This window comes from Lissotriton vulgaris, chromosome 11 (genome assembly GCF_964263255.1).
Source record: "Lissotriton vulgaris chromosome 11, aLisVul1.2, whole genome shotgun sequence".
Classification (NCBI taxonomy): Eukaryota; Metazoa; Chordata; class Amphibia; order Caudata; family Salamandridae; genus Lissotriton; species Lissotriton vulgaris.
The window spans coordinates 908,474,026-908,493,799 of record NC_141699.1 but is presented as its reverse complement, the minus strand read 5'-3'; the positions used below and the strand labels follow the sequence as shown (position 1 = coordinate 908,493,799).

The 19,774-nt window shown below is 44.1% G+C and overlaps 1 protein-coding gene across 15 annotated transcripts in view; it reads right to left on the bottom strand.

Moving 5' to 3' along the window:
• TRIP12 (thyroid hormone receptor interactor 12) overlaps positions 1-19,774 on the bottom strand; it is a 1,206,981-nt gene that overhangs the window by 946,586 nt on the left and 240,621 nt on the right. For all 15 annotated transcript variants that reach the window (XM_086944059.1, XM_086944047.1, XM_086944048.1 and 12 more), the window contains one exon: positions 16,537-16,632. In XM_086944059.1, coding sequence (XP_086800185.1) covers positions 16,537-16,632 — 96 coding nt within the window. The remainder of the gene's footprint in view (positions 1-16,536; positions 16,633-19,774) is intronic.

Sequence of the window (19,774 nt, the reverse complement as noted above, 5' to 3'; positions counted from 1 at the left end):
TCTCGGGGGGCTTGACATTGTCCCAGGCGGATTTTTGAACTCTTTTTTCCTGCCCTGAGTGATGACGCTGTACAGCCCTTCATTGCTGTTATTGCTGCTCTGCCTTATTGCATTGGCCCCTGCGAGGGCAATTCTTTGTTTTGCATTTCATGTGCTTTCATCCCTTCTCTCTTCTGTTTTTTCTATCTTTCTATCTTCTCAATAAAAATATCTTTAACAAAAAAATGCCTGGGAACAGCAAGTATGGATGATGAAAGTGTTAGGATAAACAGGCAAGAGTTAATAGCAATTCATCAAGGAACAATTAAAAAACAAATCATATAGAGAAAAACGCCATTGAATGTAAATAATATGGACATTCAGTAAATGGCCCGCTCCCTGGGCTCAGAAAAAGAGATAAACATGCAGGTAGCACCCCGTAAAAGCAGGAGCGATGTCATAATTCATAAGATATCAACTCATCATAAAACAGTATCACATCCCATCATTGGTGCAATAACGGACAGCAAGAATTAGTTGATGTGCAAATTACAGTAGGTGTACAAGACCTGAACTCAGAAGAGACAATTTGAAAGCATCCCAGACGAGTGACTGTGATGCCGAGGTAGTTGTCAATTTAGGCCATTGCTTTACATGCTTGATTAGTCTCATTTGTAACAATCAGACTCCTATTTGTACTGGCGCCTGTTATCACTGAGCTGGGGATTGCAAATAATTAATGAGTGGTGGATCTATCTATCTGTGCTAGTGGCAGGGCCTGATTAGCTGGGCAAGAGGTTATATGTGGCTGTCAATATATTTCCCTTAGCTGTGACGTCCTAGCAGGTGATGAAAGGAGAGAGGCATTCACCAATGTGGTTATCTCGGGGAGGTTATGCCTGAGATGAATATTTGATTTGGTTAGATGGGTACGTAGATCAAATGCCACGATTTATAATTTATCCATATTTATTTTGTGTTTTTCATATAAATGAAGTTGTAAAACTGTGCATTTCCGTATCTATTTAACTGACAGGCGTGCACTCATACTATGACGTCTGTCGTTTTTTAGCTATTTAAGCTGCCAAATATTACATAACAGTACATCCACTGGTAAATACAAGCATTGTACCATAAATGTATGTTGACACATCATCCTGGTTTTTAATTTCCCTTGCTGTCCATCTGCTCAGCTGCTGGCCTATAATTCATGAAAGACTGCACAGAGACTTACTTAAAAGAAGCACAATTTTCTGTATTTATCCACTTTTAGAAAATAAATGCAGACAGAATACTCATTGTTTTCTGTCTGTATTTATATGTAAAAATCCTTAAAAACGGAAAACAGAGCCTTACTTATAACCCAACGACAGCCCCTCACATGTTGGATCCATTGGATACTCTTGTTTATTAAGGAGCCCTCATCTTCTTTAGATGAATTGGGTGAGTGTTTTGGAACACTGATTAAGCATACTACCTTTCCCATACCAGAAACCCTAGCTATATTTAAGATGTGGGATGGTTTTATCAACGGGATAGGGGGGCTGTCAGGGGTGGTCAGCTATGTTAGAATTAGCATGTTGTTGTTGGCCTACTCTATTATAAGCGACCCTACTTTATTGAGTCGGTAGCAAAGGGACACTGTTGCAGCGTGATGAAGAGTGATCTGCGCCCCCACCCCTTGTGCCATGCCTAAAATTACCCATAGTTAACACACCCGTCTGTCTCAGGTAATACTCCGCCCCTTGTGCCCCTACGACACAGACAGGTTGATTTCCCAGCTGTTTCTGTCACGTGTTGAATCTCAGAAAGTACTGTAGATAAGGAGTCAGAAAGGCTGCTGACAAGTGCTTTGAGACCTTTAACTTCTTGAACCAAATCCATGATCTGGAGTTGAAGGGGCTGTTGGGGGTATTCCTCAACAGGTAGAGCTTCTGGCAGAGAACTAGGGTGCTTGTCTTTGTGTATGGAGTTAACCTTGGAGAGAGGAGTTTGGTTCCTAAGTGTAAGTTCTGACTATTATGTGTGCTGCTTTCCCTACCCTCGACAACTGCAGACCTCCCTGGGCTATTAGAAGTATCCTGAGTGCTAGGCTTGTCCTGAAGCGCTGTTTACCTATTGTTGCAAGAGAGATCAGCAGGGATTAATAAAACTGTATAATCTCAGATAGTGGGGCTAATGGGTGGTGCAAGCAAGATTGCCGGCTAGTCTGCTCTGCTAATAACCCTCTTAAATATGGCTGGTATCCACTTAGAATTGATGGGGCTGCAAGAATAGAGTTGAGAATTATTTTGAAGATGTGTTAATTAGGTCAAGTAGATCCTCGCATTCGGACAGTAAATTGTCTATGCGATCCAGTACACCCTCCCTAGCTACCGGGCTGCGAAAAAGCTCTTTTTTGATTTTTTTTTGTTGAGGAGTCACCCAGCCTGCCCTCAGAAACTTTCCGCTTCCCCATAGTGGCCGATTAGCACCGTGTACTATTGAAATATAGTGGAGCAAATTACGTAACAGTACCTTTTATTTCACGACCAATCAAAGACCTCTTAAAGGTAAATATCGGGGGGATGTAAAGGGGATGATCCGACCCAGCCTCTTCCGGGCCCTAGACTCAAACTTCCCTGGCACAGTTTTGTGCCTCCAGGTGATAGAATAACAGGAAAGTACTTAGGAGTCCTGGGGCTTTAGTCCGTGAGTCAGCAGTTCATCACCCACGTTAGAGTCCACTTGTTGCACCCCTTCAAGTAACCAGCGGAGAGCGCAGGATTCTAAAAAGTACGAGAATGTTAAAAGTTCTGCGGGCTGAAGACCAAGCCCCAAGTAGCAGCAATGCAAGTCTTTTGGTAAGTGGAGGTAAAACTACAGCCAATATAGGCTCTCCAACAGACAATGACCAAAGCATGGCGGGAGCCCTCCCACTACCGTTGTTGATTTTATATTTATTCCCTCTGCGCCCTATCGAGACCAGCCAAACAAGAGAATAGGCCCGGCCTCAATCAGCCGCAGATGGGCCAGAGCGTGCACATCCCGCGCTGGGGGAGGCTACTGTGTACTTTATGGGAGGTAGGCTCCTCCCTCATTCAGGAGTGATAATGGCTGGGTGACCGAGTCCCACTTCAGCTGCTGGCAAACCAGCAAGTGGATGAAGGGTTGTGGGCTGCACTGGCCCGGTAACAAAGTACCTGCATCAGCCCTACCTTACTTTTACCTTCATACACAGGATATATCACACAGTACCAGAAAGCAGCTGAAAATGTGGGTAGAGAGCGGACTAAATACAAAAGGTTGTGTGGGGTTGTCCAGGTGTTCTGGATCCATGAAGTTACGCAACGACAAAGGACACAGGAATATGATGCTGCTAGACTAGAGGTAAACCATGTTTACTATTAGATCACCCTCCCATAAAAACAGGTATTGCCATGTGACTACTCTAGGATTATTGCTGGTTAAGAGGAGGGTAGTCATAAGCTGGATGCAGAGGAGCGGTCCAGTGTTCCATCCTTGGTGTAGAGACAAGGGGGAACAGATATTGGCTGAGGAAATTTTAATGCCATTGGTCCACGCAAACCATAAACTGAGCAATCTAGCTCCTGGGGAGATATGCTGGACAGGCCTGGATGAGAACAAAGGGTCTTTGAATTTCACATAAAACATGTGTACGAAAGACTCCCCCCCCCCCCCCCCCCCCTTTTTAAAATGCATTAATTGCATACATTTGTATGGAGGCTTGTCAAAGATTTGTACTCAAATGGTCTATTAGTTTGATTTAGGAAAACTCAAAACAAATACTTTAAGGAAAACAACAAATATTGAGGTATTGGTCCAAACTGAAGTCTAGGGATATTGTGCATTATACAATGTTCGGATTGCTTGGGTGTGTTGATGTTTCCCAGATTCAGTTTGTTTTGCCAGCGTGACATATTGGGAGGGAGGAGTAGAAGGAATATGCTACTTACCAGTGTGCATCTGTTCTTGGCATGTAGGGCTGCTGACATTCATATCTGTACATAGATCGCCGCCTAGTGTTGGGTCCGGATGATTGCACTTTGTTGTCCTGGAAGAGTCTTCGAAGTATCACGAGATCGGTGACTCCTCCCCTGGACTACAGTGCGCATGGGCATCTTCTCCATCCTCAGATTGTTTTTCGCCATTGTGTCATAGATGGAGATAGTAAAGTAAGAGATGGCCATGCCAGAGATAATGCTGCAGCTGCGACAAGCACGGGGAGGAGGGTGGGCGATATGAATGTCAGCAACCCTACATGCCAAGAACAGATGCATACTGTTAAGTAGCATATTCCATTCGAGGCATGTGGGCTGCTGAATTCATATCTGTGCATAGACTGTATAGCAGTATCTCCTCTAGCGGTGGCTACCTGTGCCAGCTGCAGCAGTTTGAAAAAGCGTTTTGAGGACAGCCTGGCCTACAGCAGCTTGCTGTTTTGCTTGCACGTCTACACAGTAGTGTTTTGTGAAAGTGTGTATGGTGGTCCATGTGGCTGCCTTAGAGATGTCTTCAAGAGGAATATTTCCAAGGAAAGCCATGGATGCCCCCATGTTCCTTGTAGAGTGTGCTCTTGGGGGGACGGTTAAAGTGCGTTTTGCCTTTTGATAACATATTTGAATGCATTTAACTATCCATCTGGCTATTCCTGACTTTGAAATAGGATTTCCTTTGTGTTGTGGTGCAAAAGCAACAAATAGTTCCTAAATGATTTAGTCCTGTCCTCATTATAAAGTAGAGATCTTTTAACATCTAATGTGTGTAGGGCACTTTCAGCTACTGACTGTGGGTTTTGAAAGAAAACCGGCAGTTCGATTGATTGATATGGAAATTGGATACAACCTTAGGCATGAACTTAGGGTTGGTTCTAAGAACCACCCTGTTGACATGTACCTGCATGAAAGGTTCTTGAATTGTTAGTGATTGTAATTCGCTCACTCTTCTGAGTGAGGTAATGGTAACCAAGAATGCAACTTTCCACGTTAAGAATTGTAGTTCGCATGAATGTAGAGGTTCAAAAGGAGGGCCCATAAGTCTTGTCAGTACTATATTTAGATTCCAGACTGGGGAAGGGGGTGTCTTGGAGGGATCACCCTTTTCAAACCCTCCATGAAGGCTTTGATTGCTGCTACCCTAAACAGTGAAAGGTGTTGCCTGTTTTGAAGGTATGCTGCTATAGCAGTGAGGTGTAGTTGTATAGAAGAGTATGCTAAGTTACATCTTTGTGGATGCAGCAGGTAACATATAATGTTTTGTATGGAAGCGTCTAAAGGGTTGATTTAGTTATTGTTGCAGTAAATAACAAATCTCTTCTATTTAGCTGCATAGCACGCTCGTGTGGTTGGTCGTCTTGCCTCCCTATTGATGTTCATGCAATCTGGGGGCAAGTTAAGGTATCCAAACTCTAAGACCTCAGGAGCCAGATCGCTAGGTTCATCTGATTGGGATCTGGGTGTCTGATTTCTCCATGGTTCTGAGTTAGAAGATGGGGTGCAAGGCACAGTCTGATGAGAAACTACTGAAAGTTCTAGGAACGTGGTGTACCACGGTTGTCTCGCCCATGTGGGAGCAACTAGGATCAGCGTGAGTGTTGCCGCAGTTTGCGTGCCACGAGCGGGATTAGCGGTGCTGGGGGGAAAGCGTACGCAAATCTGCCTGACCAGTTCATCCATATCGCATTGCCCTGTGACAACGGATGTGGAAATCTGGCGGCAAAGTACTGGCATTTGGAGTTTTCTTTTGTGGCAAACAGGTCTATTTCTGGGTGATCCCACTCTTTGAAGAATGGCTGGAGAACTTGGGGGCGAATCTCCCATTCGTGTAGTGGTTGGCTGTGCCTGCTGAGCAAGTCGGCAATCTGATTGTCCTTCCCTGGAAGGTGTTCTGCTAGGAGAAAAATGTTTTTGGGAATCGCCCACTTCCATATGCTTTGTGCCAGATGGGACAGCTGTGGAGAGTGCGTTCCTCCCCGTTTCTGGATATAGTACATTGCTGTCATGTTGTCCGTCGGATCAACACCGTCTTGTTGTACAAGTATTTTTTAAATGCTTTTAGGGCTAGAAATATCGCTAGCAATTCTAGTTGGTTGATATGCAGCTTTTTCTGTTTGGTTGTCCAGAGCCCTTGCACTGTGTATTGAAGGAGATGGGCTCCCCAGCCTGTCAGTGATGTGTCCGCTGTTAGTACTAGTTGTGGAACCGGCTCTTGGAACAGTCGCCCCTTGGAAAGGTTTTGTGGGTTCCACCACTACAGAGAGTTGTGAGCGCGACTGTCTACCAACACTAGGTCTTTTAGTTGTCCTGGAGCCTGGTTCAATTGCCGTGCTAGGCATTCCTGTAATGGGCGCATTTGAAGTCTGGAATGGGATACAATGAATATGCAGGAGGCCATCATGCCTATGAGCTGCTTAAAGACTCAAGCTGGCAGAGAGTGTTGTGGCAGGAATTTGCGAATGAGTATCCGCATACTGGCTATCCTTGCTGAGTTTGGATATGCCTTCGCCACTGAGGTGCTTATAGTGGCTCCCAGGTATTGCTGTACGTGGGATGGTTGCAGATGAGAGTTTGTGCAGTTGATTGAAAAGCCTAGGCTGTGTACCAACTGAATTGTTTGAGACGTGCGAGATGCACACTCTTGGTACGATTTTGCTTGTATTAGCCAATCGTCCAGGTAAGGGTACACATGGACGTGTTGCCTCCTGAGATGTGCTGCCACTGTCGCTAAGCATTTTGTAAACACTCTTGGAGCCATGGTAACCTCGAAGGGCAAAACCTTGAATTGGAAGTGTTGACCTTCTATTGTGAACCAGAGGTATTTTATGTGGGCTGGATGGATGGGTATGTGAAAATACGCATCTTTGGGGTCCAGTGTTGCTAGGAAATCTCCTTGTTGTAGCAACGGGAGCACTTGTTGTAGTGTGATCATATGGAAGTGCTCCGATAGTATATATTGATTTAGGGGTCTGAGGTCCAATATTGGTCTGAGGGAACCGTCCTTCTGTGGAATAAGGAAGTATAGGGAGTATACTCCTGTCCCTTGTTGGTGGAAAGGGACTTGCTCTATGGCCCCCTTTTCCAGCATGCATTTCACCTCTTGTTGTACCAGGGTGATGTGTTCCGTGGACATAGGACGATGTCTGGGTGGTATATTTGGTGGTGTTGAAATCAGTTCTAGGCAATAACCTGACTGGATAATTTTTCTCACCCACCTGTCCGTGGTAATTGCGTGCCAGACAGGTAGGAACTGTTGGAGTCTGCCTCCGACCGGTGTTAAGTGGTCTGGAGGTAGCGTAATTAGGTCACTGTTTTGTGGCAGTGGAGGCTCTGGTGTTATTGCCTCCACTTCCTCTTCCCTTATTATTGTTACCTCTGTAACCTACTCTGGTTGTGTTCTTGTTGAAGGACCCTTGTGTGTTACTTTTGTATGAGGCAGATGTTTGCGAGGTATTTCCTCGCGTATTTGCTCTGTATGTGTGTCGAAAGGAGGCCCTATGTTGCAGAAATTGCAATGCACCCATTGATTTTGCGGTTTGTCTCTTCTTTCATTTTATCCAAAATGGGGTCGACAGCAGTGCAAAATAGAAAGTCCTGATTGACAGGTTGGTTAAGAACGGTGGACTGCACCTCATTCTTAAAACCGGAAATAAGCAGCCATGCATGTCTGCGTAGTAAGACGCTAGTGGTAATTGACCTAGCTGCGGTGTCTGCTGCGTAAAGCGCACATTTGATAGAGGAGTTTGATATGAATTTTCCCTCCTGTATGAGATCATCAGCTTGTGCTTTAAAAGGCTCAGGTAGGTGTTGCATTAGGCTTTCGAGCTGATCATAGTGCACCCGGTCGTAACGAGTCAGGTGGGCTTGTGTATTAGCAATCCTCCATGAGTTGGAGGCTTGTGCTGCTACCCTTTTGCCTGATTCCTCCAGTATTTTTGACTTTGTCAGGGGGAGGTGCTTCCCCTGTTGTCTGGGAGTTGGCTCTTTTACGTGCGTTAGCCACTACCAGTGAGTCTAGTGGCAACTGCCCTTTGATGTAAGTAGGGTCTGTAGGAGCTGCCCTATACTTTTTTCTATTCTGGGATTGATTACCCGTGCCCTGGCTGTATCCTTAAATATGTCAGGTGCGTGTTTTAGAACTCCCTTTAACATGGGAAGTGTTCTGACACTCTTTTTTCTGCAGTAGGGAATGTGTCAAACAAGGTCATCTTCCTCCACAGGGTCATTATGCATGTCCACATTGTGGAATTGTGCTGCCCTGTCTATGAGTTGATTGAAGACTACGGTGTCATCAGTAGGTGACGGCTTAGTAGGATAAGTGGGTACATCAGGGATGGGATGGGTGTTGTAAGGGTCTCATATAGAGGCTGTGGCCCATCCCCTGTGTTCCCCTCATTGTCCCCGTGGTGAGAAGGAGAGTAAGTAGCAAAAGGTGTAGTAGGCATGATAGGTTGAAAAGGGATGAAGGGTCTGGAGGGAGAAGTCCCAAAGTCCTTTTTCTTCAATGGAATAGGGGAATGAGGTTAAAAGTCCAAAGGCCTCTTTTTCCTATGCAGGATGGTAACTTTACCAGTCTCTGGATTAATATATATCTTTGCCTGGTCGTCTGATGGATCTGGGTGGAATAGTTCTTCCTCTACAGTCCTGGGTTAAGTGTTAGACTTGTTTGGGTCGGTAACACCTGGTTTTTCTACGACTTTTGGTGTTTTGTTGGATTTTTTCAGATCGGGCCTTTTTTCGGGTCGACGAGTGTCTACGGGTCGATTCGTTTTTTGTGCTCCGTAGGCTTCTTTGGATGAGTGTCCTTTTCCGAGTCGATGTTCTTTTTTGGATCGATTGGTGTCTTTGGAGCGGTTATCTTTGGGTCGACCGGTTTTTCCGGCCTTGATACGGGCTACGGTACGGCACCCTTTGCCGGGTTGATGGATTTCGGAACAGTAGGTTTGTTCGGGTCGGCGACCTTTGGTTCGGCGCCCTTCGGCTGGGTGCCTTTGTTCGGTTCGACTACTAGAGTGAACCAATATACATCCAAACCCAATGGCGGAAAAAAACAATCTGAGGATGGAGTCGAAGCCCATGCGCACTGTAGTCCAGGGGAGGAGGCACCTATCTCGTGATACTTCGAAGAATCTTCCAGGACAACAATGTGTGATCATCCGGACCCAACACTAGGCGGCGATCTATGCACAGATATGAATTCAGCAGCCCACATGCCTCAAACTCTTTTTTTTAAACAATTCTTTATTGATATATTTTTGTTTTTAACCAACCCGCCCCTCCACCCCCACTCCTCCCCCATACATTTTTTTGTTGAAATATACATACAAACAAACAAAGCCAGGTACAAACAGTGATAATCGAAATTGATTTAGTCATATTTATACCAGTATACTAAAAGAGCTGGTCAATCAGGACATTCTATCCACCATGTAAGTGGGTCCCATATCTCTAATCCTTTCCTTTTCTTATTCCTGCCCTTCCTGCTGTAGATGGCTATCTCTAAACTATGTGCTGCTACCAGTCGTGCCCGCCATTGCTGGAATGTTGGTGGGTGTGGGTCTAGCCAGACCGACGCCAGGCAAATTCTCAGCACTGCCATTGAAACAAACACAAGTCCTTTCATCTTATCAGGTAGAGTATCCCTGTGGGCCCCTAGCATGATTTCCGCGGTTGAAATCTCTATTCTAGTTTCAAAGATTCCTGAAAGAAAGATAGAGATTTCCCGTATAAGGGGGCTTAGGGCATGTAGCGAACATGTGTATTAGGTCTGCGTCAGGCATCGTGGGCATTGAGCCCATTTACCAGTACTCCATTTAGCTATTCTATTGGGGGTATAGTACAATTGGAAATAGGTTTTATAAAACTGAGATTGTAGTTTGGTTGACAATAATAACGAAAGGAAGAGCCCGAATGCCCTCTCAACTGAGATCTCTGATATATTTAATTTGTTCTGCCATTTGCGGGCGTGTTTATCCAAGTCATCAGGTAAACCAGCAATTAAGCTGGTATATATTTCCCCAATTTTGACTCTAGCATTATTAACGGCTGCTCCGATTGTCGAAATTCTCTGGAATGCAGCTCTACCTCCCCCCTTTTGCGTTATAAAATCTCTTATTTGTAGGAATTTGAAGAAATCTCGGTATTCTAGGCCAAATTCTTTTTTTAACTCTTCAAATGACCTAAAACTCGAGTTGTAAAATGAACCAAATTGCGTTATGCCCGACCTGACACATCGCATCATACATGTATCCATAAAGATCTCTGGAAGGTTATTATTGCAACGAAGGGTTGTATAAGAAAATCTTCCAATCCCAAGAAGTTTACGTACATGATTCCATATACTATAGATTCCTTTAAGGGTTTTGAAACGTAGTTTTTTTAAAATGGCAATCATATGTCAATTGCGACAGATGTTCTCCAGTTTCTTTACCTAGGATCAGTTCTTGTGGGGTTGGGACCCCCCCTCTCTTGATCGGGCTCCTGGTTTGGAATTAGAAGTGCCCTACTATATTTAAAGATTGTAGCCCACCAATATATTTTAAGATTAGGTAAGGCAAGACCTCCTCTTTCCTTCGGTAAGGTGATAGATCTATAAGCTCTTCGTGACCTGCTATAACCACAAATAAAATGAGAACAAATATTATCAATTTCTTAAAAAATCTGTGGGTCGAATTCTAAACAAATAGTCCTAAAGAAATAAAAGAATTTAGGAAAAAATTGCATTTTAATTAAATCGCCTCCTCCAATATTAGTTAGATGTAGGTTATGCAGTCTACTAAGGCTCTTTTCGGTTTGTTTCATGAGCGGGTTCAAATTAAGTTTAACCAGGTCGTTTAATTTTGAAGTAATATCAACTCCTAAGTATAGTGCATTATCAACTACCCGAATGTCGTTCAAATTGCTTTGGTTGTGGATTATAACCTGGGTTTTATTTTGATTCAATTTGTAGCCAGAGATTTCTCCAAATGTATTTGCTTCTTTCTCCATTGCCTTAACTGCTTCATTTGGGTTAGTAGTGACTATCACGAGGTCGTCCGCGTACACTAAGGTCTTCGTTGCTACGTTAGGTGTCCTCATTGGAGTTATCGCTATGTTGGTTTCTAGCCTGCGAATAAACGGCTCAATAAATATAGAGAATAAAAGAGGGGAGAATGGGCAGCCCTGCCTTGTCCCTCTTGTCACTTTGATGTTATCTGAAATTTCCCCGTTGATCATAAGCACAGCCTCCGGGTTGACATACAACATCCGAACGACGTTAATAAATTGTTCCCCTATCCCACTCTTTGACATAGCAATCCATAGGTATTGCCAGGAGACCCTATCGAAGGCCTTTTCTGCATCTAACAAGATCAGCGCCATAGGGTCTCCTGCTACTTCTGCTATGTCAAAGAGTGTGATCACCCTCTGAATATGATCCGTGGTAGATCTACCTGGAATGAATCCATGTTGTCGGGCTGAGATGATTTTATGGATTACTGGGGCGAGTCTACTAGCTAGCAGTTTAGAGTAGATTTTAGAATTGCTATTTATTAACGTATTTGGGAGATAGGCTCCTAGCTCTGTGGGGTCTTTATTCTTCTTAGGGAATACGATAATTTTAGCACAAGCCCAGGAATCCGGTGGCCGCCCTCCTTGGCAAACATGAATCATTAGTTCAAATTACTTTCAATTGCATGTGAAATCTAGCATAAAATTCGGTGGAAATTCCATCTAGACCAGCAGCCTTGCCAGGTGAAAGACTGTTTATTGAAAGGAGAGTTTCGAACTATTGCAGTATCTCTGCCAGTGCGTCTTGGTCGGTGTGAGGGAGCTGAATCCCCATAACTAAATCCACATATTCTTCAATTTTGGACTGGCTTTTGTTTGTCTCCGTATACAAGTCCTCATCATAATAATTCTGGAACGCATCCCTAATCTCTTTGGGATCTTGTGTAGGGCCGTTAATGGGGTCTCTAATCTTTTTAATCATGGTTTCCATACTCTGTCTTGTTCAGATCGCTAGTTAATGTCCTACCTGCTCGCTTAGTTCATAAATTTTCTCTTTATTCAGTGTGGCTTTACAAATTCCTTTTACGGTAAAGATATCTATTATTCGGTTCCTTGCGATGGCTACATCTCTTACTGCCGCTTCGATGTCTGTGCCCCCCTGAACTGCTCTTATTATTCTTCTTTTTTTTGCCAGATTCTCCTGCAGATTTTTTAAGTTTTGTTTCGCCCCTTGGTTATTTTTAATTGAGTATCTGAGGGTTTCTCCCCTTCTTCCCGCCTTGAGGGCGTCCAAGACCACTTCCAATGGAGCAGTACCCAGATTATACCCTAGAAATTCTGGAATCTAGTTCCCCATGAGTTGCCAGTATTTTTCATTTATCAATAAAGCCCTTTTAAATGTCTATCTACTGTGGTCGTGTTGTATCTTCCCGGTGTCAATACTGATTAGGGGATTATGGTCTGATAGAACCCTGGGTAATCGGTCTATCGAGCATTTGTTTCTGATGGCGTGGGAGGAAAATATGTAATCCAACCTGGCGAATTTAGAATGTGGGTGAGTGAAAAAGGTAAAGCCGGGGTTATTTGGGAATTTCTTCTGCCAACAAACATATATCCCATGTGTGTGCATAAATCTTCTAGGGCTCTAAAAGCTTTCGGTTTCCTATCCTGATAAACAAAATTGTGCCCTGGCGACCAATCGGATGGCAGATTTAGATTAAAATCGCTGCATACGATCATTGTACTAGTTCATTAGACAAATTCCGAGAGGAAGAGGTCTGGATCATCTGTAACACACCCATACACCGAACAAATAGTTACACCTCCCCCCCCCACCCGACGCCATATTGGCATTCCGTCAGTGCCCACCGTCCTGATTTATCAGCGGCTGATCTTGTAAATTGGAGCCCCCCCTCCACCTGCCAAAATAGCCACCCCTCGTGTTTTGTTAGCCTGAGTTGTAGCTGTGACCAATCTATATCCCAGGGATTTCAGAAGATGCAATTGGGACCCCTCCACATGGGTCTCTTGAAGACAAGCTATGTCTGCCCGATTGATTTGAGACCAATTGCTGCTCTCGGTCTCTTTTTCAGATCGTTGAGGCCACAGTTATTAATTGTTAATATTTTTTGTTTAGCCATTCATGCAACTAGGTTTTGCCTTGCTTTATTTTTTAAACTTTGCCTAATCTAATTTTTGAAAGTCCATTCTGTAACAAGTTTAAATTCCAGAACATTAGGCGTGATTCTGGCCCTGGCTAGGATTCCTTGTCTGATTCCGTGCCTGTATGCCCTCCCCCCTTCCCCCCTCCCCTGTACACCCTGCAACCCCTCCCCTGGCAGCCACCCACCACCCTCTATCACCCATTGAGGCTTCCTGGTTCTGGAGAACCGGGATGAGGGTATCCAGGTGATCAGCACGCCTCTAGCGTCTCCGTGCCCTGGTCCCTATATCCACCACGGAAGGGGAGTATTCTATAACTTAGGTTTTCAAAATAAACTTTGCATATATACATAAATACTGTACTGTAACATTAATTTTTTTCATTCTTCTCTTTCCCCACTCCCTCCTCTTCCCTGCTGGTGCCGTCCCTTTTCTTGCTCTTCTGATAATATTGCTAGCAGTCTGGATAAGGTGTTGTAGTAGTGTTTTCTAGTTATTCAGTTTATTTTTTGGGTTTGTCTCTTCCCGAGTCTTCAATTTCCCTTAAATAAGCTTGTGCCTGGATTTCAATAGTAAAGCATTGTGTGACTCCATTAAAAATGATCTTTAGTCGTGCCGGATTCTGTCAATATACTGTAGCGCCCATTTGCTCATAGGGAGTAAAGAGTTGTCTCAAACTCCACCTCCGTTCCACCGTGGCATGAGCGTAATCAGGTCGGGTAAATAACAACGCCTTTATGCTTTCTTTTACTTGTGGGCCGTGCAAGATCAAAAATTGTTTTGCGCAAGAGGAAGTTTCTAAAGTATACCAGTATTGCTCTTGGATACTGTGCTGGTGTGTGAGATCGTTTTAGCATAGTTAAAGGAAAGCGGTGAGCATGCTGTACTGCTCTGTCCAGTTCCCGAGATTGTAGTTCTGGGATTGATTCTTTAAGAAGAGATCATGTAGCCTCTTGGGTTATACCCCTCTGCTCCCTCGGGAATTCAGAGAAAGCGTAGATTATTGCGCCTAGCTCTGTTTTCTTGATCTTCGACCTTTAGCATCAGATCTTTTACTATTCCCTCTTGCTCTTTTCCCATTGTTTGGAGAACGGAGACATCTTTCTCAAGGTTCTCAGTACGTAGTTCTACCGAAGCCATTCTGTTGGAGATCTCCAGGCATATGTGTCCCACTTTTTGTATTGCTGCTTGAAGTTTCTGGTTGGTGATGTGGTTCTTTTTGTTACCTGATTTTACGTCTTCTTGGAAGTTCTTGATTGAGTTTAGGACATCACATAGGGAAGGCTCTCCTTTTCTAGTACAACCCTCCTTATCAGATTTTTTATGATTGAACGATTTGGAGTTGCCTGAGAAACATGGATTGTGGTCCTGCTCAGGCGTCTGTTGTGAGGATTGGTTCCCCAGTCTGATCGATCTGATGTGTATTACTCCCCTGGTCAGTAGTATCTCTGTACATTAATTTCATTTGTCTTCTTTTCTTCATGCTTCTTTCTTGCGGTGTTATCTTTCATAGACTCATTCAGCTTCATTGAGTTTGGATCTGGAGAGTCTAAAGATTCTGCGCTTGATTCCACTAGTCTCTGTACTTCGTTAGAGGTAGACGCGCCTGTTTTGTATATTTCAGAGTCAGAATCTGAATCATTGGAGGTAGCTTGCAGTTGGGGCTGGGGTCTCTTACTGAGAGAGAGGCGATTTAATAATGGAGTTTGACTTGAGTTCGGATCTCCCTGAGCTTGAGCCTTCTTCTGATATATTCGTGGCCGAGTTTATCTATGATATTAGTTCTACAATGTCTGGGTCGTGAACTAGACCTGGATCGGTTTCAGTAGCGTCTAGTTTTGTACCCACAGTGGTTTCCCAAAGGAAAGATGGGACACGGGCTGAGGCTGAGGCGGCTGAACCCTTGCTAATTCTGCTTCTTTTACTCCGGAATCGGCCATTTAGTTTGCCTGTTTCCATTGCCAACATGTCTAGCTGATCCCTCTGTCTCCCGGTGGGCAATTTTGCAGAGATGTTTGTTCATGGTGCCCCCGGTATTTTAGTTTTGGTGGTTAGCTTTTTGCCAGACACCTCATTCACCTCTAAGTTGCATTCTTCTCTGATCATTGGGCTAAAGATGTTAGAAATCCGTGGCTGAGCATCGGTTACTTGCCCGCTAATTTTTGCGGCTGACTTAAAGTTCTTTATTGTTTGAAGTCTCTTTGCCTTTTTTGCTAGCAGTTCCAGCTTATCACTGGACTGCAGGCCGTCCAGATCTTGATCTGTATCTCGGTCTAGGTCTTTGACTGTGTCTTTGTTTTTGTCTTTATCCTTATCTTTATCTTCTCTGTCTCGGTTTTTAGACCCCCTCGTCTCGGGTCGTCTCTGTGTGCTCTGTAAAGTTAGTGTAGCTTGTGCGCCCTGTAAGCTCTCAATTGAAACCTCTGTCTCACTGGCTAGCTTGCATCCTGTCCCCCTCTGCCCTGCCATTCTTACTTGTGGTTGTACTTGTGTTGGCTCATGTTGAGATCCTGTTTCTTTTTTTCTTCTCCGTTGATCACGATCAGCCTTTACTTGCAGCTTTACTCGTAGCTTCCTCAAGGTCTTTGGCCTTGTCGACGTCCACGAACCACCACAGGATACACGAATCCCGACACTGAGGAGCGTTGGTCGAATGAAGCAGGCAGTGGTGAAGGAGGCAGCGGTGGCTAACCAGCGCCTCCCTCGCGTTGTCACTGGCGACGGAGTAATGCCGTAGGCAGAGGAGGGTTGGATGTGGTACGGAGCATCAAGCTGTCAGCCTCGAGGACATGGATGTCCCTAAAGGCAGCGGCAGCAACAGCAGTCGATAGATTAGTCCTGAATCGCTCAACTTCCCGGTCACCAGAGGTGTTCTGGTCGGAGGAGCAGGAGCCGGAGTCGGAGAGCATTCAGCCCGCAGAGATAAAAATTGCCAAGCATTCTTTTCTTTTCCGAACCCGACGTCAGGCGCCAGCTGAGGATGATTTTTCGCGAAGCAGTGGCAGCAGGATCGGCAGATCAGCCACACTGAGTAACGCTACAAAGTTCACGATATTTCGGCTAGCACATGCACTGCGGTTCGTTAGCAGTTTAAAAAAAAGTGTGTTTCTTTAAAAAAATGGTCATATCCAAGCCATAATCGCATATTCAGCAGCTTCCCAGTATTCCATTAGACGAATAGACGATGCAGGGGATACAGCAGATGCAGGGTTCACGGGACACTGCCTTCAGCAGCCGATCATACTGACGCCATCTTGCCTCTGAACCACCAATTTTGGCTATATTCTCAGTGCACAAGAATAATCTTACTGAAATGTCATTAATTTCTATTGCCCACCACCAAAAAGACTAGCACAACACCGGCAACTCAAAAAGGTATTAGAACAACCACCTGAATTTCCATTTTACTTACTTGCTCCACTTCCAATTGTTCTGTGGAAAAGCTGAGACATTCTTGGGCCAAGTGGACCAAAAAGGTGAGGAGGAAGACCTCTGGCCTCTAACAGTGCTAAAACATTGCAAAGAAAACAAATACATGAATTTAATTTAAACCTTCAAGTTCCTTCAAAGAAATAAGACTTTTGCCAACATTTTGTTTAATCACAATTACCTTAAGAACATTCAAACTTTATATACAGAGATTCATTTAACTAATTTTCTGAGTTTTTGTACTGGAAGAGCAGCGTGGGAGATGCATGTGGAAAGAAAGGCATGAGGCACATATGTAGTAGAAATAAAGATAAATTCTCTCTCAAACCCCTAGAAAATCATTGAGAAAAAACAAAGGTTAAAGTAACGTTATATTAAGGTGAAATGTTGACTAACAACGTTCGGTTTTAAACTCTGAAAACGTCTGAAATTCACCAGTTATAGTTATCTCAAGTAACTGTAGCTAATGCCCTTGCAATGCTCTGCTAATTACCCAAGATATTATATCGCTCATGACATCTTCTATGACATAATTGATAATATCACTGCAACCTTTGCCGTGAAAAGTATTGATGAGAACCTGGTGGGTGCATGAGCGATGGTTACCTTAGGGAACGAGCTATAGTGCTGTGGCCAACCCCCCAGAGGCTGTCTAACACAGGTGAGTGGCAAGCAGCGCCTCAGCCCGGACTGATCTTTGCACCTGTGACCACATCACTTCCCCCTCGTCCCAGTGGAGCTCAATTTCCCTCCACACCCCCCCACTACCACCCCCAAGGTTTGCCACATTTTTGGTGGTATGTGTCCCCCTGCCCGTCCGCAGTTGGCCCCGGGAACCCAATCCCTCAGCACCCATCTCTTTAATTATAAGGACGTAGGGCACACATCCCCCCTCCCCAGGCCATTTTTAACCCAGAGGACCCCATCTCCCAGCACATGGTCTTATTATAAAGGGGTGGCACTTAGCCCCCCCCCCCCCCTCCTAGGCCAATATTGGCTCTGGGACCCATCCCCCGGGGCCAGGCCAAATAAAAATGGGTTTGAGGCCACACCCCTTCTACTTCCAGGCCAATTTCGGCCCCAGGGACCCCATCCTCAAGGCATAGCCACATAGCCAAAATTATGGAAGGAGAAGGGACAGTGCAGCACCCCTCCAGGGCATATTTCGGCCCCTGGATCCACATCCCTTGGTGCCAGGCCAGTCAACAAAGGGTACCCTGGAGGCACTGGCCCATCCGGAGGGCATAAAGCAAACAAGCACAAGAGACTACCCTTGTTAAAAATAAAAAAATCCAATTTCGCAGCGATATTGAAAAAAAAACATTTGGGCAGCCAGATTCCTGTGGGAACCCACCCCCAGACCTAAGGGTATACCTACCCTAACCCTGTATGTTTTTTTTCATCTTTTTTCTTGGGCCTCAGCTGAGTCCCAACATGGCTGCCAACACTTTCTGGTTGATGTGTTGGCAGCCAATTAGATCTCAGCATGAGATATGTCCGATCCGCTGAGGATTCGCATACTCTGATATCTATAAATCATTTATTTTTTTAATAACCCCAAAACTACTAAATGGATTTACACCAAATCACAAAAAAGGGCTCTTTCTAGACCTAGCTTCCTGCCAAATTCAGTGTAATTCTGTTCAGCAGCTCGGGCTGTAGCCGCGTTTAAAATCTCTATGGGTAATTGCATGGGAAAGGCAATGTTTTTTTAAACCTATCCCCCTTTTTTTTACCATGCCCCCCCGCCGCCCCCCCCCCCCCCCCCCCCCCCGTTTGATGGATCACACCTAATCTTTCCATGCAGAACTAGACCAAGCAGGCTGCTTTTTGGGGGGAAATTTAATGAAGATTCGTTATACAGCACTAAAGTTAATAGCAAACCAAAAAATGCATTGTCTATGGGAATTCGGTCCTAACTAGAAACACCTAGTGGCGAATAAAAGTATGGGTTAAATATGCATATACCCATACATGCATATACATTTGCACATGATTGCATAAACATTTGCACAAATACGCATACACACATCTATATGCATAAACATATAGGCATACATGCATAAACACATATGCATACACATACCCATACCCATACACATCTACCCATACGCATACAGAAGTACTGCAATTTATGGGGCTGGAGTGTGGGGCTACGGGAAGGTGGACTATCCAAAAATTCATTCCTAAGATTTCTCCTTGTACTACCTCAGGGCTCTGCATCTTATTCATGCCACACTGAATTGGGTGTGTCATTTCTGACAGACATAATTAGAATTCAACCACTTCTATTGTGGCATTGCATTTGGACATCCACTAGAACAATTTTTTGTAAAAATATTATACAGGATTGTCTCTTGCTAGAAAACGGTCAGAAGATAGGCTGGATTGCTTATATTAAGAATTTTCTATTCGATCTGGGAATGTCAGAAATATTTGTACACACCAGCAGCAATTGCAGAGCTATTGAGGAAAGAGTTTGAAACAATGTGCATTACACACCTAGAGCAGCTGCGACTGAGTAATGAGGTTTCCAAAAAAACTGTGCAACATACGTTAATGTTACAAACATCCATGTCCATTAAGCCTTACTTAACCTTTAATTTAACTATCTATGAAAGATTATTATTAACAAGGTTTAGGATGAATACCTTCCATTGTCTTGTCACCTTCCCGCGAACCAACGATTGGGCAAAGTGTCTATCCCTTTGCCCTTGCGGTGAACTTTCCACCCACACTACAATGCATACCGTCCTCTTTTGCAAGTTTTTCATAGAGCAAAGAAAGCGCTGGATAATTCCCATTTTAAAAACTATTAATTTACGAAGATGCAGACCAGTATTTCTTCGTCTCCAATTTTTAGAGGAAGAATACATTGCGAAACAGGTAGTCAGATTCCTGAAGTTCATAAGACACAGGAAAAATCTAGAATAAACTACGAAATTTTACTTTGATTTTGGTCAATTGTCTGTCTACGTCATGTTTTTTAGACGGACTATCAAAAATAACGAACTGGAAGAGGCAATACAATAAACGAAGAAAAAGTAGAAACATTTCTGAATGGGTTAGAAATAGTATATGATAGGAGTATCCCCAGTCATTTCAAACCTAGTTCTACATGTACACCACATTCCACATAGGACATGGTAGACTCTTCATGAAAACAATGAGGGATTTGAAAAAGTTGAGAAAAAAAGATACAAACTAAAGAATAATCTCAC